This window comes from Colias philodice, chromosome 24, assembly GCF_061535455.1.
Source record: "Colias philodice isolate Cphi_HAF_F1 chromosome 24, ilColPhil1 Martin Lab GWU primary, whole genome shotgun sequence".
NCBI classification, from domain to species: domain Eukaryota; kingdom Metazoa; phylum Arthropoda; class Insecta; order Lepidoptera; family Pieridae; genus Colias; species Colias philodice.
Genome location: NC_143109.1, coordinates 4,992,975 through 5,019,943, shown reverse-complemented (window position 1 = coordinate 5,019,943; position 26,969 = coordinate 4,992,975). Strand labels below are relative to the sequence as shown.

Below are 26,969 nucleotides of genomic sequence, written 5' to 3'. Positions count from 1 at the left end.
ATAGTTCAGACAAAATTTTAAAATACATATTATATTATATTATTATCGATTACCCATATGAGATAAACAATTTTTTTTTGTTAATCTCCTTTAAGTATATTATATTACAAATATGAAATAGCTAATAAATAATAATGTACATTGTACATACACTACTTATACATATTACTTAAATTGCGTGATAGCTGTCAGTGGCGAATTGTACAAATCATTTTTTTTATACATAGGTGTATGGGTGTATCTATAATACTACTATAAAGACATTTTTCCTGCTAATAAATGAATTGTATGTCATTTCTTTTCATTATTAACGCTAAATGTATAGGTAAGTACAATAATTACAAACGTTGATCTTATTCTAATATTATCTCAAAGACAAATGAATAATATCACTTCTTTGTATAAAGTCATGTCATTCAATTAACAATTTACTGAAAAAGGTTGAGCTCATCTGGAATTTGCCCCACAAAATCGAGAAGTTTCTATTCGATCACAGATGTCGCCCGTTTTGCAAAGCTATAAAAGCGAGTTTATGCTACGAGCCGGCGTCATTTGTGAAATACAAGCGAAGTGATTGTACTAGTGCTATTCGCTGCGAAATTATACCACGTGTATTCAATTCAACTGCACGCCGCATTGATAGTTTTAATAGAAGATAATTTAAATCTAGTCCAAAATGCCTGAAGAAATGGAGACAGCGCCCGCGGAGGTCGAGACCTTCGCCTTCCAGGCGGAGATCGCCCAGCTTATGTCATTGATCATCAACACATTCTACTCCAACAAAGAAATCTTCCTTCGTGAGTTAATTTCAAACTCATCTGACGCTTTGGATAAGATCAGGTATGAATCTCTCACTGATCCTTCAAAATTGGACAGTGGCAAGGAGTTGTACATCAAGATCGTGCCCAACAAGAGTGAGGGCACACTCACCATCATTGATACCGGTATTGGTATGACAAAGGCTGATTTAGTCAACAACTTGGGTACGATCGCTAAGTCTGGCACAAAGGCATTCATGGAAGCCTTGCAAGCCGGCGCTGACATCAGCATGATCGGTCAGTTTGGTGTAGGTTTCTACTCGTGCTACTTAGTCGCTGACCGTGTCACTGTACACTCGAAGCACAATGATGACGAGCAGTACATGTGGGAGTCGTCTGCGGGCGGTTCCTTCACCGTGCGCCCAGACCCCGGCGAGCCCCTCGGCCGTGGTACAAAGATCGTGCTCCACGTTAAGGAGGACCTCGCTGAGTACATGGAAGAGCAAAAGATCAAGGAAATCGTAAAGAAGCACTCTCAATTCATCGGTTACCCGATCAAGCTTGTCGTTGAGAAGGAACGTGAAAAGGAGCTATCGGACGACGAGGCTGAAGAGGAAAAAAAGGAGGAAGACAAGGAAGATGACAAACCTAAAATCGAGGATGTCGGTGAGGATGAGGACGAGGACAGCAAGGACAAGAAGAAGAAAAAGAAGACTATCAAGGAAAAGTACTCTGAAGATGAGGAATTGAACAAAACCAAACCCATCTGGACGCGTAACGCGGATGACATTACACAGGAAGAGTATGGTGATTTCTACAAATCCTTAACAAACGATTGGGAAGACCACCTGGCCGTCAAACACTTCTCTGTTGAGGGTCAACTTGAATTCCGCGCCCTCCTGTTTGTCCCACGTCGTGCTCCATTTGATCTCTTTGAGAACAAGAAGCGCAAGAACAACATCAAATTGTATGTGCGAAGGGTGTTCATCATGGACAACTGCGAAGACTTGATCCCTGAATACCTTAACTTCATCAGGGGTGTGGTCGACAGCGAAGACTTGCCATTGAACATTTCTCGTGAAATGTTACAACAAAACAAAATCCTTAAAGTAATTAGGAAGAACTTAGTTAAGAAATGCTTAGAACTCTTCGAGGAGTTGGCCGAAGACAAGGAGAATTACAAGAAATTCTATGAACAATTCAGCAAGAACTTGAAACTTGGTATCCACGAGGACACCCAGAACCGCAACAAGCTGGCTGATTTGCTTCGTTACCACACGTCTGCCTCTGGCGACGAGGCTTGCTCTCTTAAGGAATATGTATCTCGCATGAAGGAGAACCAGAAGCACATCTACTACATCACTGGTGAAAACAGAGATCAAGTAGCCAACTCATCCTTTGTCGAGAGGGTTAAGAAACGTGGCTTCGAAGTAGTCTACATGACAGAGCCTATTGATGAGTATGTAGTACAACAGATGAAAGAGTATGATGGCAAGAGCTTGGTTTCAGTCACAAAGGAGGGTCTCGAGCTTCCCGAGGATGAAGATGAAAAGAAGAAGCGTGAGGAGGACAAAGTCAAGTTCGAGAACCTCTGCAAAGTTATGAAGAACATCCTTGACAACAAAGTTGAGAAAGTAGTTGTATCCAACAGGCTTGTTGAATCTCCATGCTGCATTGTCACAGCGCAGTACGGTTGGTCAGCGAACATGGAGCGTATCATGAAAGCACAGGCTCTCCGTGACACATCAACCATGGGATACATGGCTGCCAAGAAGCATCTTGAAATCAACCCTGACCACTCAATTGTTGAGACGCTCAGGCAGAAGGCTGAAGCTGACAAGAATGACAAAGCTGTTAAGGACTTGGTCATCCTTCTGTACGAGACAGCTCTTCTTTCATCTGGATTCACCCTTGATGAGCCCCAGGTGCATGCTTCTCGCATCTACCGCATGATCAAGCTTGGTCTTGGCATTGATGAGGACGAACCAGTACAAGTTGAGGAAGCCACCGTTGGAGATGTGCCACCACTAGAGGGTGATGCTGATGATGCATCCCGCATGGAAGAAGTAGATTAAACTATTTCCCGCCTATTTTTAACCATTTAATGGTACATTTGTGTTTTGTTTGTGCACTGGTGTACAGCCAAAGACTGATTTAGTTCAAATTCCATTATTTTAAAATAAATGAGTATTATAATAATACTTCTTTTGTTTTCATTAAACCTGTAATATTTTTAACAATTGTAATGGATGTCTATGTAATATGTTTCAAATAGCTGTAACGTTCCAATTGTTAGATATAAGATTCCAACATGATTAAAATATTATTAAATATTCAAAATATCTTTCATTTCAACATTTCCTAACACATACATACATTATATAGGTACATATTACTTACAATATAATTTATCTAGGTATTATTACATACCTCATTTCTTTACATGAAAAGTGAAAAATCTAATTCTTTATTTTTCACATTACACTCATAAAGACAACACGTCTTGCAATAATTTGGAACTACAGAAAACAAGTTGGCTATAACTGAAAAGTTTCATCACAAACATTTTATTGTACCTAGATTAGCGAGGTAGGTTATACATCACTGAAAGTATCTATCACAAAAAATGTACATTCGTAATTTTTATATTAATTATGCTGTACCTACCTATGCAGGATCAAGGAGGTGTGGGTGTGGTACCTATTGTAAATAAATAAATAAATAAAAAACACTTTATTGTACAATGCACAGATAAACAATACAATAATATACAAAAAGAATCTTCACCGTACAAATTGGCGGCCTTATCGCTTTGAAGCGATTTCTTCCAGGCAACCTTGGGATATAGGAAAATGAAAAGATTGAAAAAGGTAGATAGTGCATATACAAGGAGTGAATACAAATAAATATAATAGATATGAGTAAGTTATAAAATTACATATAACGAAAGAAAGAAAAACGTGCAGAAGAGGATATTATATAAAAATTTCAGGTAGAGAAATAGGTAAAACAGAACAGATGCAGAATGATTATGAGGACAGATAATATTTTTTAATTGCAGCTTTAAAACTATTCAAAGTTTGCGCTTGCTTTATTGCGGTTGGTAGGGAGTTCCACAATCTTACGGCTTGCACGGTAAAAGATGAATCATAAAATTTGGAGATGTGAGCAGGCATACAAAGCGTAAGATTGTTAGAGGAGCGCAAATTACATTCATGAGACGAGCCCATAAATATAAATCTCTTTTTTAAGTAGGAAGGAGTTCTGGGATCGAAAAGGATTGAGTACAGGAGGGACAGGAGATGCGTATTCCGGCGAAGGCGGATAGGAAGCCATCTGAGTTGTGAGCGGAAGTCTGAGATATGGTCGAACTTGCGAAGACCAAAGATAAATCTTATCGCAAAATTTTGGAGGCGTTCTAATTTGTTTAAGTGCTCCTCAGTAAGGTCTAAGTAGCTTGCATCAGCATAGTCGAGGATAGGAAGAAGCAAAGATTGTGCGAGCAAAATTTTCGTGGATATGGGCAAAAAATTGCGCAAACGTCTTAGCATTGCAGCAACACCAAAAATCTTACGACTAACGAGATTAATTTGCTCTGTCCAGGACAGGGTTTGGTCGAGAGTAATACCAAGGTTCTTTACAGTAGAACTGTAAGCTATTTGAACCCCCTCAATCGAGATCTTAGGTAGATCTGCAACAGAAACTCTGGAGATGTAATAAGGGCTACCTATTACGATTGCTTGGGTTTTATTTGGATTTATATTCAGTCCATATTTATGAGTCCAGCTTACAATAGTCCTAAGATCTTCATTTACACATCTTATTTCTTGTTCTAGACTGTCTATAGTAGAATGCCTATAAATCTGAAGATCGTCTGCATATAGATGGTAGAGAGAAGATATATTAGAAGTTATGGAATTGATAAAAATACTGAAAAGGAGGGGTGACAACACGCCGCCTTGCGGAACGCCAGCAGTAACATCACACCAAGAGGAATACGTATTATCAACACGGATACACTGCCGACGTCCTTGCAAGTAGCTACGAAACCAATCCAACACTGCAGGAGATATATTAAGAGAACTAAGCACAGCTAACAAAATATCAAAATCAACAGTGTTGAAAGCATTAGAAAAATCTAAAAGAGTGAGAATTGTTAGCTGCTTATTATCCATTGCTAGGCGAATATCATCTGTAACCTTGACAAGAGCAGTGACCGTGCTATGTCCAGCTCGGAAACCGGATTGTAGAGGATCTAGGAGGGAGTTTCTCGTTAGAAAAGAGCACAGCTGCTGCTGCACCATTTTCTCGAGAATTTTAGAAAGGAAGGGGAGAATGGATATTGGGCGGTATTCGGAAAAACAGGAAGGATTGTTCTTTTTAGGGAGTGGGATAATATGAGCATCCTTCCATGCTTGAGGGAAACTAGCGGATGAAATAGAGAAATTAAGGATGTGTGATATGATAGGAGTGACTATGTCAAGGATAGGTAAAATCATAGCCCGGCCAATACTGTCACAGCCCATAGCATTCGAAGCAATGGACAATATGTTCTTCTTAATATCACTGTCAGTGAATGGTACGAAATTGAACGGTGGAAAATTGGGAGTTGGCAGAGAGGAAAGAAAGTTAATAGTATCACGTTTAGTGTTACTATCTAAAGGAGCAACGGAAGAAGTGAAATGTTTATTTAAAAGATTAATGTTAGTACTAAGAGGAACAGAATTATTACATGACTTACCAACCCCAAGAGATTTAAGAAATTTCCAGGTATTTGCTGTGTTGCCGTTCTCAACAGATTTATGAATGTAGCGTCGTTGTGCATCTCTACACATCATATTGCAGCGATTGCGGAGCTTCTTGTACTTCTCTCGATTGATGTCAGAGTTGTTACTTTTGAACCTGGCTTTGGCAAGGTTTTTCTTATGAACTATAGATTTCAGTTCATCAGTAAGCCAGGGAGCAGGAGCATGTTTAATTTTGATAGATCTAATGGGTGCATGTATATCAAATAACTTTATTATAGCTGAGTTAAACACTTGAACTTTGGAGTCAGCTGTGTCCGATGAAAACACAGAAGACCAATCTATTTTCCTGGCATCTTCAAGTAGACGCTCGACATCCATTCCACGAAAATTACGCTGCAGCAGAACCTTGTGCTTCTTTTTAGGAGGACGTAGGAGGTATGAAAGGAAGATAAGATCATGAAAGGAGAAGGCATCAGCGGAGCATTGTCCGTGTTTTGAAACATGGTCAGTGGAAGAAACAATGATTAAGTCTAGGAGAGAGGGATTACAGCCAGGAGCAAAGTGGGTAGGATCAAGAGGAAGTAAATTTAAGTTACAAGAGGATAGAACAGACGATAGTTTTCTACTGCGTGTGTCATTTTTCAAAAGGCATGTATTGAAATCGCCCATAATTAACACATGGTCATACAGAGGACGTAGGTTTTCTAAGGTTTTCTCAAAAGTAGGGAAATAGTTGAAAAGGAGAGAAGGAACGTAGAATACACCTAACAGGATTTTGACATTGGAAAGGATAATTTCAAGTAGGATGTACTCGGCCGCATCATCTGGCGGTGGCTGGGGGGATGTGCTTATGATGGAGAATGGTATATTATCACGTAAGTAAATAGCAACTCCACCTCCACCACGGCCGATGCGGTCGTTACGTATTAAGTTGAAGCCAGGAAGGGAATAGCTAGTGGAAGAAAGACAGGGTTTGAGCCATGTTTCGGAGATGAGGAGGGCGTGGATAGGAGTATTGGTAAATGATGCAAGTAAATCATTGAAATGAGCCGGAATACTTTGGGCATTTAAATGGATAACATTGAAATTTTTTGATACATTGGAAAATACCGCGGCAAGCGATTTGTCTAGAGCAACATAATCTGTGCTGAGGAAACTATCATTCAAGCTATTACTCGAACTTTTTATACTATAAAAGGAATCACTGCATTCGCTATCACTAATTGAAGCAATAGTTGAATTTAATCAATATAATTTTATAACTAAATAAAAAGTACAATCGTAATAAAATAAAATTAAAATAAAAAATATATTTAAGTAAATAAATAATAAATATGTGTATAATAAATATATTAATAATATAAAAATTAAAATATATATATATAAATAGTTTTCCTATAACCGCCAGCAGCGCATGGAATAATGAGTAAATCACATTATAAAAACATACAACGGAACGGAACATATTATTAATTATTAAAAATGGCAACATTGACAACCATGATTGACAATAAAAACTGAGTTTGACAACTTTGACAGTTCACAATCAAAACAAAACAAAACATTGAAATGTCAATTGACATATTTTATGATTGAAATTAATATCAAAGTCAAGAGTGAACAAAATACAAAAATACACGTGAATAGAGGGTAAAAGAATAAGGAGCTATAATACCACAGCTTAAATAGAATTTTGTGAAGTGAATGAAATAAACAGATTAATAACTAGAGTAACAAGAATGAAATAAGAGGAAATATTATAGTACGGGTGCCGTGGTATAACCTCACAGATTTGAATCACCTTAAATTTCACTTTTTAACACGCTTGGGACGTGAGCCGGCTGTAGCCTTGGTGTCTTTAGCATTGTTGGATGCAGCAGTAGATTCCTCCGAGCTATCACAGGCGATTAAGTCAAGATCTTCGGATGAAACTACTATTGTAATAAAATTTCTGAAAGTATAGAAGGTAGGTAATTATGTTCAAGTTTTTGAGTTTATTCTTAACATACAAATTACAATACAGAAATACATATTGCACGCCTCATAAGCGTAGCGTTGAGGTGGGTACTACTGTCACTTCGCGCAAAACATCTGAGTTTTCAAACTTAAAATGTCTTTATGTATCATACATTGCACTTGTAAGATAATACATATACACACATATTAAGAAAAAACACTATTTTTAACATTCATGATATTTTTGATGTCATTTTTGTTATTTAAACTAGTTAAAAAACAGTTTAAAAAAGTTCTGTCTTGGACGTCCGTGTGTCTGTATGTGCGGAGGATTTTCTTGTTAACACGATAGCGACCGAAATACTTTACTAATCGAGTCTTTTTTTTTCTCTTACGCTTGAGTATGCTCAGGAATAGAACCCTTTCATTTTTCAGGGTCTAATTCGATGTGGTTTAATTGTTATTAAATAAACAAAAATAATAATTAATAAATAGCCGCGTCCAGACCGACCGAGCGCGGCTCGCGAGTCCCGCTCGCGAGCCAATAGTTCGGCCGGTGTGGACGGCGCTCGGGCTTCCTCGGGCGCACGTTGGCTCGGCCGAGCGCCGCTCAGCCCCGAGCCATGCGTTGTCGGTTTTTGGCGATGCTCAAAGGCGGCTCAGTCTGAGCTGCTCGCCCGGTGTGGACGGACATAACAACGCTCGCGAGCCAGAATCAAAAATGGATAAAGAAGACAGTATTCGCTTAATACAACTTTACGGAAGCTTCAAAATGTTATGGGATTCGAAAGATCCAGATCATTTAAATAAAAACAAGCGAGTTCCTGTTCCTTTAACAAACTGTTACCGTATTGGTTTCGGTTTTGGTACAATTTTTTAATCCAGATTTTTTGTTTCTTTTTTCTTTTTTTTATGATATATCCAGACAACACAAGCGCCGCAGCAGCTAATAAAACGTGGTTTTCCATCGTTATACGGAGATAAACTGAATGCTCAAACCGGCTCACCTTGGCTCGCGAGCGCGGCTCGGAACTTTTCACAAATAGCTCTGGTGCCACGGCTCGCGAGCAGGAAGTCTGAGCGCGGCTCGCGAGCCGCGCTCAGCCGGTCTGGACGCGGCTATTAATTATTAAAAAAAAATTATGAGGCGTGCACTTTTGGATTTTTTTTCCTTTTTGTACAATATTAGGTAGGTACTGTACCTAGATTTGATAAAATAAACAATAATTATGAATTACCTACCTATTCAGTTCAAGATCAGTTCATAAACAATGTATCTTATTATCTTTTGACTCTTTGTCTATAATAATGTTAAGTATAAATAATGCCTTAGAATAATGCAGTCATGAGTCATCTATAGGATGCTGAATCATTTTACTTTTGTGTCGTCAAGAACTATTGCGTATTAAGTACTTTAAAATACAAAACTGAGGTTGGTAATAATTAAAAATTAAATTAATTCAAAAACATCACAACGAAGTGTCATGTGTGTAGTCCCCTGTCCCCTTAGTTGGGTATGGGCATGTATGGGGTAGATGCATTATGAATACATTTATGTTGTACACAGAACACTGATCGATTTTTTTTAGTGACTAGTATTAGGCCCTGCGCAGACGGCACACTTTTTGTGCGATCGAGTCTGCGGCGCACAAAAAGTCTGCATGGCGCGCAAAAAGTCGGTCGCGGATTTTTCACAGACTCAACGCACACGACGCACATCTTCGATCATTTTGTCGGCAGAGCTGTAGGGACGTAGACGCTATGGAAATCGTGCAGAGATCGCGAAGTATTATTTTGTACATGAAGTACAGTAAAAGAAAAAGAAATACATAATTACGTCCACCCCTAGCAAATGCAGATTGCCGACTAAAGTGTGCGCCGTCTGCGTTAGCGCGCGTTGAAGCAAACGTTCAATTCTTTTCACACACTTTTTGTGCGGAGCGGCGCGCCGCGCCGCGGCGCGGTGCGATCTGCCCGAATTACACGGATTTTTTGTGCGCCGGACTTTTTGCGCGTCGTGTGCGTTACTGCATATAATTTCATAGGTTCTATTTTCACAGACTAAAAAGTGCGTCACGGATAGTCTGTCGTCTGCGCAGGGCCTTAGTGATCAGCCTTCTGTGTCCTGCGCTCCTGCCAGAACGAAACATTTTTATTTTTAACACGTAATAGCTTCACCTGTATCATGTATGTGTGCATGTTAGTTGTAACCGATTCTTTTTTATTTTGACTTAACTACTTTAACGGAAAGATTTAATTTAAACTTTGTACCTGTGTTTGTACTCTTATCAAGGTCCGGTGACAATGCAATAATTTCTTGATTTTATCTTATTATCCTGAATAATAAAAATAAATAGAATTTATAGAAACAAATATTTTTTTACTTTTTAGTTGATTCTATCATCTATTTCTATTTGTCCCCTTCGCCGGGAATCGAACCCAGAACCCCTTGGTTCTACCACCTACTACTACTACTACTACTGACGCGACGTTTCACCGGTCTGAAACTATTTGTGCCAAATTTCATTCATATCGGTTCAGTAATTTAGGCGTGACGAAGAAACCGACAGTCAAGAGGTACGAACTACGAACTTTGATACGAGTTAAAATTACATACCTATATGATATTAGCACAACATTGGTAGGGATAATAGTTAAAATATATTATAATACTAGCTGTGCCCGCGACTTCGTCCGCGTGGAATAGTGACTGCATAGTAGTTACAACTTAACACACAATTATTGAGTAAACACGTCTTGAAACACGTACTATCATATACAACTAAATTATAAGTACTTACACATTATTATAAAGTTAAGAAAAAAAAAAGTGTGTGCGTGTAACCTTTACGCGCGATTGAAGTAAAACTTCTTTGGCGTTGACGACATATATCACTGAAATGATTAAATATTAACTTAAATAAATAAATATTATATTATAATTTAATTATATTTATTATTCATGTGCTTTACAAAGATTATTTAAATGTTATATTAATATTATTCATTCGAAACAGGTAATTGAATGTCATCATAATTTCTTACGTACGAAATTATAGGTTTGTGGTAACTATAATGTGAAACATAAATTTTACTCTCTAAATTTGCTACTTTTCTTGAAAATACAGCATCTATCGTTGTACCGAAACGCGTTGTTGAATGAAGTCGAGAAGTATTCATAGATAAATCAAATTTTTCTTCTAAAAAATCAATTAACGGCTGAGATTCCTGAGAGCGAAAATTAACATTAAAATCTCCAGTTAGAATCATCGGTAATTCATGATAATTACTATTTAAAAGTCGAGAACCTTCAATTGTGAAGTGAAGTAATTGCTGATGAATAAATTTTATGATATTTGTCAGGCTAGTATTTGTAGAAATATAAATAACAACGATAATCACAGGTTGGTCATTCGTATTAACACATCGAACCAAGGCGATGTCACCAATTTGTGAAACCTCATCGGAAATTTGTGATAATATAGTTGGTGAAATATTTTGAATTGGTGTTACATTGTTCAGTGTATCTGTAGATGAATGATATACAGCTACTCCACCAGCAGTTGAGTTGGGTCGTTTGTATTGGGTAACGCATTAAAAATTTTCAATAAGAATTTGTTCGTCATTTTTCATCCAAGTTTCGGAAAATAACAGCAATGTGGACCTTTTTAATACTTTATCATTCAGATCAGAAACATGAGCACGTAAACTTTGGCAGTTGAAGGAAAATAGTGTAATGTTACTCTCATTTACAAGGTTATATAATTCTTCCTGTTGTGTTATTAGGCGAGAATTTGAAAGTCTTTCAAATTCACACTGTAAATCAACTATTCCCCCTGGACGCTTTCTTCCATGATAAAATTTGTTGTCATCGGTGTTTGAGACAATGAACAATCCATTTATATCAGTTACTCGTGATAATGCTACATATAACAGCTGCTGACTGTGACTTTTATTGTATTCATAAACGATTTGATCAAAAGTACCACCTTGAGACTTATGTATTGTAAGCGCACAAGCAGATACTAATGGAAAGTGATTTCTCTTTGCAAATATTGTCTTATTTCTATTCATTGGTACAGATGACGATCTTCGTAAAATTGGGACTGCTGTTCTACTAATGTTTAGAGTTTGAATATGATGGGCAGCTTTTTTCCTAATTTTCTCTCCTATCTTATCAGGAAACTCAAGCCATAAGCGTATGATGTTATCACTGTCATCACGTTCAATATACACTAACTTTCCAACACAACCGTTGGCTAAGCCATCAGATACATCAATATTGGTTGTAATAATGTAAAATTTGTTAAGAACTAATATGATTTCATAAGGCGATCCTCCTGTATCAATAACTGACATTTTATGAAATTGTTGGCGTACATATGCTTCTTGTTCAACTGAATGACAACCTATATACATATCTGTTGCTATGGATACTACTTTGTCTTCAGCAATATTTAAAATAGATTGATTATAATCCGCAACATGTTTATTTTTATTTTTAATTTACTTATTTTAAAAGTAATAAATAAACAAGTATATTTAGAGATTTTCAAAAAATTTTGCAATTTAAAATAATGTTTTTAAAACTGTTGAATTTTTCATTCACTTTGCTATTCACAATTGATCCGTTTGAAAATTTGAAAATAAATAATCCTAATTGATTATGATATTTGCCACTAGCTGGCGTATAAGTCAAGAAGCGTGTAGTATATGACATATACTTACAACCAATCAGAATTATTATTTTTAAATGGCGGAAACTACACAGCGTTACTTCCGTCAGAAAAAAAATCTGAGTTACTCCCTAGTCGCGCCTGCAGCAGTAAGTTTTACTTCAAAAATAAATAATAACACAAAAGAACTGTTAGTAAAATTTATTACTAAACTGAGCTATAAAACTTAGGTACAGAAGAGTTCAAAATTGCCAGGATGTGGTTATTCTCCCGCTCCCATATTCCTTCTACTTTCACAGACTTTCAACTTTTCCCTTTCACCCCTAGTAAATGGCAGAACCGATTTTGATCTAAACCATGTCTAATCATACCTATATATTATGTACATGTCATATCCTTTCGTTTGGTACTCCATTTGGATTATTTATCCCCACTATCACCCCTAAGGTGCCCTATATGTAATAAACAGATTAACCAATTTTGATAAAACATGACTAATTGTAATTCACACGTCATTTGATATGCCGCTTGATACACACGTTATTTGACCACATTCGATTATTCATTCCCACTTTTACCGCTATAAATCAATAAATGGATGAACCGATTTTGATTAAATATGCCTCATCATACTTCTCACGTCAGGTCATGCCCTTTCATTTGATATGCCACTTGGGTATATTCGACAACTTTTATTCCCACTTTTATACCTACATATTATATCCAATAAATGGATGAACCAATTTTGATAAAATATTATGTCTTATTGTACTTTACACGTCATGTCTTTCATTAGATACGTCACTTGAGTATATTTGATAAAATTTATTTATTTATTCCCACTTTAACCCCTATATCAAATAAATTGATGAACCAATTTTGATATAATTTGACTTGTTGTTTCTGACAGGTCGTCTTTTTTCATTTGATATATCACTTGGGTATAACAGACAACATTCGTTTTTTTCATTCCCACTTTTACCCCTCTATATAATAAATGGATGAACCGATTTTGATTAAATACCTATGCCTCATTATACTTCTCACGTCAGGTCATGCCCTTTCATTTGATATGCCACTTAGGTATATTTGACAACTTTTATTGCCACTTTTATCCAATAAATGGATGAACCAATTTTGATAAAATATGTCTTATTGTACTTTACACGTCATGTCTTTCATTAGATACGTCACTTGAGTATATTTGATAAAATTCATTTATTTATTCCCACTTTTACCCCTATATCAAATAAATGGATGAACCGATTTTGATAAAATTTGACTAATTGTTTCTGACATGTCGTCTATTTTCATTTGATATATCACTTGGGTATAACCTACATTAACAACCTACATTAACAACCTACATTAACAACTAAAATTCGTTTTTTTCACCCCTATATAATATAATAAACAACTAATGTAACAAAAAAACGCATCTAATTCGTATTACCCGTTAGCGAGCTACGGTGGCACAGACAGACACGCAATACACACATAGCGGTCATAACACCCCTCTTTTTGCGTCGGGGGTTAAAAATATAATACCTACGACATAATTTCAAAGACCTTTTATATAGAAAATTTACCTAGAAGTAACCATAATGCTATTTGTGCAGGTTTTAGACTTATGAGCAAATATCTAAATAAAGGTCCTTTGACCCCCCCTACTACCCCCTCAGCATAACCACCCCCCCCCCACGCTTGGGGACTTTCGATATGATCATCTGGACATGTCAAGGAATAACTTTAGCGTATAATTTACGTAATAAAGTAATTCATGTATAGAATGCCTTAGCAAATGTTCGCTGTGATTACTTAAATGGTCATAACTTTTTTATTTATGAACCGATTGACATGAAATAAACACTAAATGTTAAATGAAGCTTACCACAATATATTAGTGAAAACCGCATCTAAATCGGATCAGCCGTTTCTGAGATTAGCGTGTTCAAACATACAGACAAACAGACAAACAGACAAAAATTTTTTTAACAACAGTTTTGGGTTTGGGATCGATTTAGTAATAACCCCTGCTAATTTTTTTTTACATATCTTCATTGTACAGACACCACTTTTCTAGAATTTTATTATATGTATTGATGATGATGATAGATAGATAAAGTCTACCTAGAGACTAGAGTTGACTGTTAGTAGTCAGAGAAGCAAAAATGATATTATTTACTATCTACATTGTATTGGTATGGTATGTTCAATCAGTAGATATCATTTTTACTTCTAGCACAGATTAGATCTTCAAGTCGCTAAAAATTTTGTTTATTTTTCTATTAGGAACCTAACTAAGTAGGGACCTACTCCGTGTAAAGACAAATACAATAATTTTTAGGTACATCTTAAATTTATAAGTTAAGTTAAAAATGTGTATACTTAAACTAATAATTATGAGATAGTAATTTCAATGTTTTAAAAAGTCATAACTGTACCTAGTACCTACCTACTTACTTAGCTAATTAGCACTTTATTCTATTTGATAGAACATTTTGTACCAAATAATCTTTGTACAAACAAATATGAATCATTCCCACCTGTGTATAGTGTATGTATTGTGTTTTATACGTGTGTTAAATTCGCTGCATGAAATCTCGAATATTCGAGACAAACTTACTGCGCCTGTCTGACCTTTATAGCAAATGCGCTTTAAATCGATAGACTTCGACGCGCAGGTGTACTAGAACATGCTAGACCGGGAGATACTGACACAAAATTTCGAGTCATTTGTAACAAGGATGGCGGTTCTACAGGGGTCTTAGTACGCAATGACAAAAAGAAAAATGATGGTGTGAACGCTGGTACCGGTGGCTTAGTCGCGTGGGCGTTTGTCGAACTCGTCGGAAAAATAGCGAAAGTCAAACGATTTGTAACACAAAAATTTTAGAATTTACCGATAGCCCATAAAAAAGTAGTAGGCGGTAGTGTCATGCCATACTTTTCCGGTGTGACTTACAGCCCGCCATACCGACGCGAATGTGTTGATTTAAATTAAACAATCATTCAACCATTTGTACCAGGCTAACTTTTGCACAGGTAACTATCGTCATGCAGCCATTTACGAAAATCGCCATGCCATACTTTTCGGACGATTCCAAATGGTCGCCATACCGCCGAAAATCTGCAAAAAAATTTTATTTCGCCAAACTTTTTGTACCAGTATTGCATTTGGATTTTTGGAGAGTATTTGATAAAATGTGACCATTATTATATTTGCCATACTTCTAGTAGGGGGAAAAAGTGCTGTCATACTTGAAAACTTAATTTATTATTAATTTATATAAGTGAAGATTTCCAACACATAGATCTTTGAAATTTTGTATTTATATTTGTTGATCCTCAAACTTACAGGAAAAATAAGTGCCATACTGTTACAAATCGTTTGACTTTCGCTATTTTCCGACGAGTTCGACTAACGCCCACGCGACTAAGCCGCCGGTACCAGCGTTCACGCCATCGTTTTTCTTTTTGTCATTGCGTACTAAGACCCCTGAAGAAACGCCATCCTGTTACAAATGACTCGAAATTTTGTGTCAGTATCTCCCGGTCTATGCAGCTTCTAGAAAGTCTAGATTTAAATGTCAAAGGGCGCAATGAAATTTTGCTTTATTTAAACGAAACCTATGATTTTACTAGTAAATAGATGTAAGTTGCCGAATATTATAACGACTTTATTTGAGTTTTAAATATGCATTTTAAAATATATTATACTTACTTATATAAAAAAAAATATATATTGTGATTTTAATATATTTTAAAAGCCTCATTGAATTAAAATTTAATCATGTCAGTAGTAATAGTGATTTCAAAAAATTGGGATACAAGCTTTAGTTTTTTATTTAAGTAACTATATCGCTTATTAATGAAAACATAATGTACCTAATGCGGTACCTAATTGTTTTTCCAGTAAATTCCTGAAGATTGAATAAATATTGTTATTTGTTACTGACTTTAAATAGCAATCATACGCTCTTATTATCATCAATACATATAATAAAATTCTAGAAAAGTGGTGTCTGTACAATGAAAATATGTAAAAAAAAATTAGCAGGGGTTATTACTAAATCGATCCCAAACCCAAAACTGTCGTTAAAAAATTTTTTGTCTGTTTGTCTGTTTGTCTGTTTGTCTGTTTGTCTGTATGTTTGAACACGCTAATCTCAGAAACGGCTTATCCGATTTAAATGCGGTTTTCACTAATATATTGTGGTAAGCTTCATTTAACATTTAGTGTTTATTTCATGTCAATCGGTTCATAAATAAAAAAGTTATGACCATTTAAGTAATCACAGCGAACATTTGCTAAGGCATTCTATACATGAATTACTTTATTACGTAAATTATACGCTAAAGTTATTCCTTGACATGTCCAGATGATCATATCGAAAGTTTCCAAGCGTGGGGGGGGGGTGGTTATGCTGAGGGGGTAGTAGGGGGGGGTCAAAGGAACTTTATTTAGATTTTTGCTCATAAGTCTAAAACCTGCACAAATAGCATTATGGTTACTTCTAGGTAAATTTTCTATATAAAAGGTCTTTGAAATTATGTCGTAGGTATTAGGTATATTTTTAACCCCCGACGCAAAAAGAGGGGTGTTATGTCCGCTATGTGTGTATTGCGTGTCTGTCTGTGCCACCGTAGCTCGCTAACGGGTAATACGAATTAGATGCGTTTTTTTGTTACATTAGTTGTTTATTATCATCATCATCATCATCAATACATATAATAAAATTCTAGAAAAGTGGTGTCTGTACAATGAAAATATGTAAAAAAAAATTAGCAGGGGTTATTACTAAATCGATCCCAAACCCAAAACTGTCGTTAAAAAATTTTTTGTCTGTTTGTCTGTTTGTCTGTTTGTCTGTATGTTTGAACACGCTAATCTCAGAAACGGCTTATCCGATTTAAATGCGGTTTTCACTAATATATTGTGGTAAGCTTCATTTAACATTTAGTGTTTATTTCATGTCAATCGGTTCATAAATAAAAAAGTTATGACCATTTAAGTAATCACAGCGAACATTTGCTAAGGCATTCTATACATGAATTACTTTATTACGTAAATTATACGCTAAAGTTATTCCTTGACATGTCCAGATGATCATATCGAAAGTTCCCAAGCGTGGGGGGGGGGTGGTTATGCTGAGGGGGTAGTAGGGGGGGGTCAAAGGAACTTTATTTAGATTTTTGCTCATAAGTCTAAAACCTGCACAAATAGCATTATGGTTACTTCTAGGTAAATTTTCTATATAAAAGGTCTTTGAAATTATGTCGTAGGTATTAGGTATATTTTTAACCCCCGACGCAAAAAGAGGGGTGTTATGTCCGCTATGTGTGTATTGCGTGTCTGTCTGTGCCACCGTAGCTCGCTAACGGGTAATACGAATTAGATGCGTTTTTTTGTTACATTAGTTGTTTATTATATTAATATATAGGGGTAAGTGGGAATGAAAAAAACGAATGTTAGTTGTTAATGTAGGTTGTAGGTTATACCCAAGTGATTTATCAAATGAAAATAGACGACATGTCAGAAACAATTAGAGCGTATACGCACTATGCGGGTAGCCGCATTGCGGGTAGCCGTCCGGCCGACCGCAAGCACAATTATGTACGTGTAATATTCATTTCTATGCGCACTGTGCGGTCTGCGGTAGCCGCATCGCAGTGCGCATAGAAATGAATATTACGTACATAATTGTGCTTGCGGTCAGCCGGACGGCTACCCGCAATGCGGCTACCCGCATAGTGCGTATACGCTCTTAGTCAAATTTTATCAAAATCGGTTCATCCATTTATTTGATATAGGGGTAAAAGTGGGAATAAATAAATGAATTTTATCAAATATACTCAAGTGACGTATCTAATGAAAGACATGACGTGTAAAGTACAATAAGACATATTTTATCAAAATTGGTTCATCCATTTATTGGATAAAAGTTGTCAAATATACCTAAGTGGCATATCAAATGAAAAGGCATGACCTGACGTGAGAAGTATAATGAGGCATAGGTATTTAATCAATATCGGTTCATCCATTTATTATACAGGGTGTCCCACTGTTGGTATACTAAGCTCAAAGGAGGTTATAGTTTTGCATACGCTGAGAACGTAAAAAATAATAAAAAAATTCCAGATGCATTTTTTTTTCAAATAGATGAATTCTTAAAACTCTATGTGTACACCCATAACAAGCGAGCCGCCCAACTTTGCCACCAGCACGTGAGCTATCGTTTAAGATTATGTTTTCATAGATAAAATGCTCATATTAGAGAAGCGGTATATGCCGGCTGCGCGAAGCTAGAGAAGAAAACATGGATTTTCAGGAAAAATTTAGCAAAAAATTTTGGACGTAATTTTTTTTAAAAGTATTTTTTACGTGATCAGTGTATGCAAAACTACAAGTTCCTTCGCGCTTAGTATACCAATAGTGGGACACCCTGTATAGTAGAGGGGTAAAAGTGGGAATGAAAAAAACGAATGTTGTCTGTTATACCCAAGTGATATATCAATTAATGAAAAAAGACAACCTGTCAGTAACAACAAGTCAAATTATATCAAAATCGGTTCATCAATTTATTTGATATAGGGGTTAAAGTGGGAATAAATAAATAAATTTTATCAAATATACTCAAATGACGTATCTAATGAAGGACATGACGTGTAAAGTACAATAAGACATAATATTTTATCAAAATTGGTTCATCCATTTATTGGATATAATATGTAGGTATAAAAGTGGGAATAAAAGTTGTCGAATATACCCAAGTGGCATATCAAATGAAAGGGCATGACCTGACGTGAGAAGTATAATGAGGCATATTTAATCAAAATCGGTTCATCCAATAATTATTATATGTAGGGCAAAAGTGGGAATGAGAAAAACGAATGCTGTCTGTTATACCCAAGTGATATCAAATGAAAAAAGACGACCTGTCAGACACAATTAAGTAGTCCAATGTTATCAAAATCGGTTCATCCATTTATTTGATATAGGGGTAAAAGTGGGAATAAATAAATAAATTTTATCACATATATTCAAGTGACTTATCTAATGAAAGACATGACGTGTAAAGTACAATAAGACATATTTTATCAAAATTGGTTCATATAGGTATAAAAGTGGGAATAAAAGTTGTCAAATAATATACCCAAGTGGCATATCAAATGAAAGGGCATGACCTGACGTGAGAAGTATGATGAGGCATATTTAATCAAAATCGGTTCATCCATTTATTGATTTATAGCGGTAAAAGTGGGAATGAATAATCGAATGTGATCAAATAATATTATCAAGCGGCATATCAAATGACGTGTGAATTACGATTAGTCATGTTTTATCAAAATTGGTTAATCTGTTTATTACATATAGGGCACCTTGGGGTGATAGTGGGGATACATAATCCAAATGGAGTACCAAACGAAAGGATATGACATGTACATAATATATAGGTATATGATTAGACATGGTTTAGAATTTAGATCAAAATCGGTTCTGCCATATTTTACTAGGAATGAAAGGGAAAAGTTGAAAGTCTGTGAAAGTAGAAGGAATATGGGAGCGGGAGAATAACCACATCCTGGAAATTTTGAACTCTTCTGTACCTAAGTTTTATAGCTCAGTTTAGTAATAAATGTTACTAACAGTTCTTTTGTGTTATTATTTATTTTATTTCTTAACTTTATAATAATGTGTAAGTACTTATAATTTAGTTGTATATGATAGTACGTGTTTCAAGACGTGTTTACTCAATAATTGTGTGTTAAGTAGTAACTACTATGCAGTCACTATTCCACGCGGACGAAGTCGCGGGTACAGCTAGTTTATTAATAAAAGTTTATAGGTCCTTTTACTTGAAAATTAAACGTAAGTAGTTATATAAAGTTCATGTCATATTTCATTTATAAGTACATACTTACTGTATTATTTCCATATCCCTAGATGTACTTTCAACTATTCATAAAAATTATACCTAAGCATTCCCTCTATTCTGAGCCGGACGTCTAGAAATCTATACTAATATTATAAATCTGAAGAGTTTGTTTGTTTGTTTGAACGCACTAATCTCGGGAACTACTGGTTCGATTTGAAAAATTATTTCGGTGTTAGATAGCCCATTTATCGAGGAAGGTTATAGGCTATATTTCATCACGCTACGGGCAACAGGAGTGGAGCCACGGGGGTGAAACCGCGCGGAGCAGCTAGTTTCTAATACACGGTTAGCTTTACAAAAATACAAAGCAGCTGATACTTATAAGTTATAATATATTGTAACTTCATAAAATTCATACATTATGTTTTATCAAAATAGGAATTTGTTTGTCTATGTCTATTGTACCTATTGCTGTAAATAATTGTTGGCTTTCCTTAAATAAATGAATAAATTATGACGTTCTAGAAAGTTTCGCTTTTACTAGTTATCTAGATACGGTAGGTACTTCATTAATATCAAGAATATGTACGAATTGAAATATGTATACCTATACAAAATAAAATATTTGAATATTGAGTGGGTGTTTTATTTATTGTCTATCTCTAGTCTCTACGGATCAAATAAAAACATCTGTAAGTTCCAAATAAAATTTAATTTGGTTTTATAACTACTACCTACCAATGTACAGTTTATCTATAAAGTTATATAAAGAAAATTTACGCTAAAAGTAGGTAGGTACTTAATAAAATCCCATTTTATATTTTAAATTTTCAATTTTTATTTTAATTTTTAAATATTTAATAAAAATAAAAATTGGGAGAAAATTTAATAAAAAAAATGTAATTAATCAGTGCGAAGTAGATTGCATCTAATCCATGGACCTAATCAATAAAAATGCACATTTATCAACTAGGTATTATTGCGTGATTATAAATTTTAAAAATTCATTCTGTAAAAATCAAGTAGACCGTAAGTAAGTTACATGGTTACATTTAGGTAAATATTTTTTAAATTCACTTTTTGTATTATAGTATAATTGATGTTTTATTAAAAATATACTTGGAATGTAAAGATTTAATAATATTATAGTCTAAGATATTTATGTCCTAATATCTAAAAATAAATCAATCTTGGTGTTTAGTCATATCATTATTTTCGTATAAGTAACTTGGTCGCGCCGAAAATAACTTCTATTGCAAAATTATAGAGGCCGCTGTGTTTATAATATGATGTTTTAAACAATTGTATAATGATACAATGTGCCAAATAGTAAGAAAAATAAATAAAAGCAAAGTTATGGTTTGTTTTCGATGCGTAAACAATGTTTCCATCTCTTTTTAAATTCCAGAAAAATCTTGAATGTTCCAAGTACAGCTTTTACGAACATGAATACCTGTAGCACACATTGGCAGTCTATTCATATTATACGATCATTTGTCTCTTCTACCACACGAAAAATGCATAAAGCTATCTCGTTCTAGCAAGGATTATCATTGTGTGTCACTAATAATAGTGATGCCGTCCTAAAAATTTCAAACTCAACTTTGTAATGTTGAATTTTATTAGATTTATATTGTATCACTATAATTTAAACTGATTGATTATTTTTATTTGATAACATTTCAACATAATTTATACAATGTACACTCTCTGTTACAAGTATATTACAGTTTAAATTGCAGTTGGGAGGGATGTTTAAAACTAGCGCTATCTGCTACTTTTAGGTTTTGGGTAGCAACCGACAAGATACGAAACGCACCCTTTGGTTCCATTTTATTTTTATGTATAGAAAGCAATAATGTAGAATGTAGATGTATTTTTTCAACTATATTTTTAATTAATACTTTATAAGAAAAATATATTTCCAGATTCATTCTTTTACCAAACAAAGTATATAACAGTAATTCAAAAACAATAATATATTATATACCAACGAAAAATTTATACATGCACTTAAATATTTTAAAATTTTCCCCATATTATGGGAAATTTGTTCCATTCGATATCCCTTTTTACATTTTGACCCGCCCCTCTTGATGACGTAATGTGTTGTGATTGGTAGATAAAGCGCGTTCTCGAATGTTCTATGATATCGTTTATGCTATTGGTCGTTCTAGTACTACGTAGAGAATTCTAGATCATACATTCGCTTGAATATATAAGCGCGAACTGAGCGCGGGAAGTCAGAATAATTTGAAATACGATACAGTGAAGACGAAGAGTTCGGTGAGAACCGAGGCGAATATTATCCTGCGATATAAGTTTGTTGAAGAGTTATTGTGTGATAAAAGTTATATAATTCAAAATCAAAATGCCCGCAGTTGGAATTGATCTTGGTACAACATACTCTTGTGTTGGAGTTTGGCAACATGGAAATGTGGAGATCATCGCAAACGACCAAGGCAACCGTACCACACCATCATACGTTGCTTTCACGGATACAGAGCGTCTGATTGGTGATGCAGCGAAGAATCAAGTGGCTTTGAACCCCAACAACACAGTTTTCGACGCGAAACGGTTAATTGGACGCAAGTTTGATGACCAAAAAATTCAACAGGACATGAAACATTGGCCTTTCAAAGTCATCAATGATTGTGGCAAACCGAAGATCCAGGTTGAATTTAAAGGGGAAATGAAGCGATTTGCACCAGAGGAGATCAGCAGCATGGTTTTGGTAAAAATGAAGGAGACAGCTGAAGCATACATTGGATCTACAGTTCGAGACGCCGTCATCACAGTACCAGCCTACTTCAATGACTCACAGCGTCAGGCCACCAAGGACGCCGGAGCCATCGCCGGTTTGAATGTATTACGTATCATCAACGAACCCACTGCAGCCGCGCTGGCGTATGGCTTAGACAAAAACTTGAAGGGCGAACGCAATGTTTTGATTTTCGATCTTGGTGGCGGCACATTCGACGTATCGATTCTAACAATCGATGAAGGATCACTGTTTGAAGTGAAATCGACGGCTGGTGATACACATCTTGGAGGTGAGGACTTCGACAATAGGCTCGTTAACCATCTATCAGAGGAGTTCCTACGCAAATACAAGAAAGATCTGCGTTCCAACCCACGCGCGCTGAGACGCCTCCGCACCGCCGCCGAACGCGCGAAACGCACTTTGTCATCTAGCACTGAGGCCACTATTGAAATTGATGCCCTTTATGAGGGAATCGACTTCTACACCCGCGTTTCACGTGCTCGCTTTGAAGAATTAAACGCTGATCTCTTCCGTGGTACCTTAGAACCAGTAGAGAAAGCTTTGAAAGATGCCAAAATGGACAAGAGCCAAATCCATGATGTCGTACTCGTCGGTGGGTCAACTCGCATCCCTAAGATCCAGACACTGCTACAGAACTTCTTCTGCGGCAAGAAACTCAACTTGTCCATCAACCCCGACGAGGCTGTGGCTTACGGCGCTGCTGTACAGGCTGCCATCTTGAGCGGCTCTACTGATGCTAAGATTCAGGATGTGCTCCTAGTCGACGTCGCACCACTATCTCTCGGTATTGAGACAGCAGGAGGAGTCATGACTAAGATCATCGAAAGAAATAGCAAGATTCCCTGCAAACAATCTCAAACATTTACCACCTATTCTGACAACCAGCCCGCTGTTACCATTCAAGTATACGAGGGAGAGCGTGCGATGACAAAGGATAACAACCTCTTGGGCACATTCGACCTCACTGGTATTCCACCAGCACCTCGAGGAGTTCCAAAGATCGACGTCACTTTCGATTTGGACGCTAATGGTATCCTTAACGTGTCTGCAAAGGAGAACAGCACCGGTCGTAGCAAGAACATTGTGATTAAGAACGACAAGGGCAGGCTATCGCAGGCGGAGATCGACAGGATGTTGTCAGAAGCGGAACGCTACAAGGAGGAGGATGAGAAGCAGCGACAGAGGGTAGCGGCGCGCAACCAGCTCGAGTCCTATGTGTTCAGCGTGCGACAGGCGCTGGACGACGCTGGAGCGAAGTTGAGCGAGGATGACAAGAATTCTGCTCGCCGCGAGTGCGACGAGGCACTGCGTTGGCTGGACAATAACACCTTGGCGGAGCAGGAAGAATACGAACACAAGTTGAAGGACCTCCAGCGAGTCTGCTCGCCCATCATGAGCAAGCTGCACGGAGCTGGAGCTGGAGGCATGCCTGGCACTGGTCCACAACAACACGCCAGTGGACCGACTGTCGAGGAAGTTGATTAAACCAAATATCCACCTAATTTATTTTTGTTTTAAGTGATCTGATCAGTATTGTGATACTACGTTTTAAGACTGATAATTTATTTGGCTGCAGTGTGTGATCATCTGTTGATTTAAAAATAAATTTAAGTTAAATATAACTTGGTTGTTTTATTTTAATAATTAATACTGTATTAATAAGTACTGAGTACACACATGGACCCATTTGTCCATGGTACACATAACAATATAACACATACATATATAACACAAAAACAGACCAAATTCAAAGGCTTGAATTAAAATATAATAGTTAACATTCTTCTCATTTGTACAAGTAACACTAATTATTGTGAACCTAGTTGCAAAAAATATATATATTTTTTTATTTCAATTATAAATATTTTCATGTTATGAATTGAAGGCTGATGCAGCTTCCAGGATCATTCCACTAAAAACAGCGTTTTCATATGGGTAATTATTTATTTTTGATACACATCTTTGAAACATGATAAACAAACACAATCGTCAATAACATTTTTTTTCAAATCTAATTTTAATTTCGCGCCCTCTTACATTTCGTATACAAAATATAATATTTTGCACTATATTTTGTGCTATTACCCACAAGATGGCGTTAATTATTAACTTGAAAACTTTGTCGGACGCCATCTAGTTCCTATTTTACGAACTAAAACAACAATAATAATTATGCTATTACCCGCCAGGTGGCTACAACCATCGTCGATTTTGATTTAGAACATTTTGATGATTACAGACATCGTATTATGTGGTATTCGTCATTACTGTACTTTATAATCTGCATTAGATAAATGGAGGGAGATAATTATAAATAAAATATAATATAGGGTCAACCGGGGCAAATGCAACTAAAAAATAACAAGTTTCAAGTTTGATCGGTTGCAGTTATCTCCTTTTATATTTGGTCATTTATTTGACCCATTTCGTGATTTTTGTATTTATTCAAGATTATTTTCAACCAATCAAGCAATACAGTAGTCTTATAAATAACTGGTAGTGAGAATATTTCCTAAAATTGGTAGAAAAAGTTACATTAACCCCTAGTCGGGGGTAAATGCAACTAACTGCCATAGCTCTTCTTCTATTTCATATAAAACAACGAATATAGAATATATTTATGAGATTTCATGTTATTCATAGGATTTTGAACTGGATTACCGTGTAGCAAGGACGAGTTTTCAGGAAAAATCTTATTTTTCTGATTGTGGGGCAAATGCAACTATTTGTTAGAGAATTAGTGTGGGGAATGCAAAAAACTTATTCATCGATATATTTTTATTATTCTATAGATATATACAATAACGTTATCTATACAATAACGTTGCGATCGTAGATGGCGCCGCATTATTTAGAGGAAAAACTCATGTACCTACTTTGATTTACCACTTTAAATCGCAACAAAAAAAAATAACAGTATACTACCTACTAAGTCAATTTTAGTTTTTGGTCAGAACAAATAATATTCTTTGTGTTAAATATTGTTTAAAACGTAAACCAAACAAAATACGTTTATTAGCGTTTACTAAAAATTACTTGAACAATCACAGAACTATCCTACCTATCGTTTTTAGTTACTTATATTCTTTAACCACGCTTTATCTAATTTGAATTTTACTTATGAACCCGTCTCTGGGTATAATATCGAAGAAATAATCGATGGTTCTTCTTTAATTAATCATAAAGAAAGTATATTTTGACTACCAAGAAGGATACATAATAAAAATATCGACACTGTCACATCACTAGTGTTTTTAGTTTCATACAAAAATATAAGGGGCTATTGTAACTAACCTCACAGTTGCAATAACCCCACAGTGAAATTTTCATGAGGCAATTGTAACTGCATCAATAACACAAAATAGAGTCAACTAACGCACTAAAAATATAAATGAAATATGCTTAACGGCTTGTGATAATCGTGTCCAATCAAAAACACCTGCAAAAAATCACTCCTAAACAATTTTTTTGTCTGCAAAACTCGACACCTGTTTTTACGCACACCAACTTCAAAATAGCGGTTTGACACAATGGCCTATCAATCAAATAGTTTTCATCGTAGGGGCACCATCTATTACTTGTAAGATTTATTAGTCGTTGAGTTATTGAATCATAGGTGGCGATTTATTACAACAACTCTAATAAATTAGTTATGATAACTAGTTGCAATAGCCCCATAGTTGCATTTGCCCCGGTTGACCCTAATAATAGTCTCATGATAGTGTTTTGAGTGTAGATTCATGCGCAGTATGGTATGAATATGATGGAAAGTGACGAATATTCACATAGTATTTTTTTTATGTATTTTGAATGTTGATTGGGTACATGGTTTTATCCAGAATGATATAATAATTAATTAAACAGCGAATAGTATCAGCTGCATAGACCTACTTAATATAAATAGTTAAAATAAAATAATTTTATTACATTTGAACTAGCTTAATTATGACATACGGTCTACATATTATTACTTATTACACACTTATTACCTCCAATCAACCATTTTTTAAATATTTATTGATCTGAGCCCTAATATAGGTATCAGCTGGCTATGTTTCAGAAGTCTGTGCCAAAATTAATATATTTAGTCGTAAAAGTCGCGTTTAGCTCAATGTACCTAAGAAAATAATTGTGCAGTGTCTACTCGTAGATATTTAAACATTTAT

General features: G+C 35.6%; 2 protein-coding genes and 1 long non-coding RNA gene across 3 annotated transcripts in view; 2 read left to right on the top strand and 1 right to left on the bottom strand.

Annotated features, from left to right (window-relative positions):
* Positions 1–26,969, bottom strand: part of LOC149477708 (uncharacterized) — a 298,415-nt gene that overhangs the window by 163,950 nt on the left and 107,496 nt on the right. The window lies entirely within an intron of this gene.
* On the top strand, positions 535–3,098 carry Hsp83 (Heat shock protein 83). The gene has a single exon (XM_089710098.1). The coding sequence runs from the start codon at positions 677–679 to the stop codon at positions 2,831–2,833; it is 2,157 nt and encodes a 718-aa protein (XP_089566224.1). The 5' UTR covers positions 535–676; the 3' UTR covers positions 2,834–3,098.
* LOC149477713 (heat shock protein 68-like) lies at positions 22,258–24,425 on the top strand. The gene has a single exon (XM_089710106.1). The coding sequence runs from the start codon at positions 22,390–22,392 to the stop codon at positions 24,286–24,288; it is 1,899 nt and encodes a 632-aa protein (XP_089566232.1). The 5' UTR covers positions 22,258–22,389; the 3' UTR covers positions 24,289–24,425.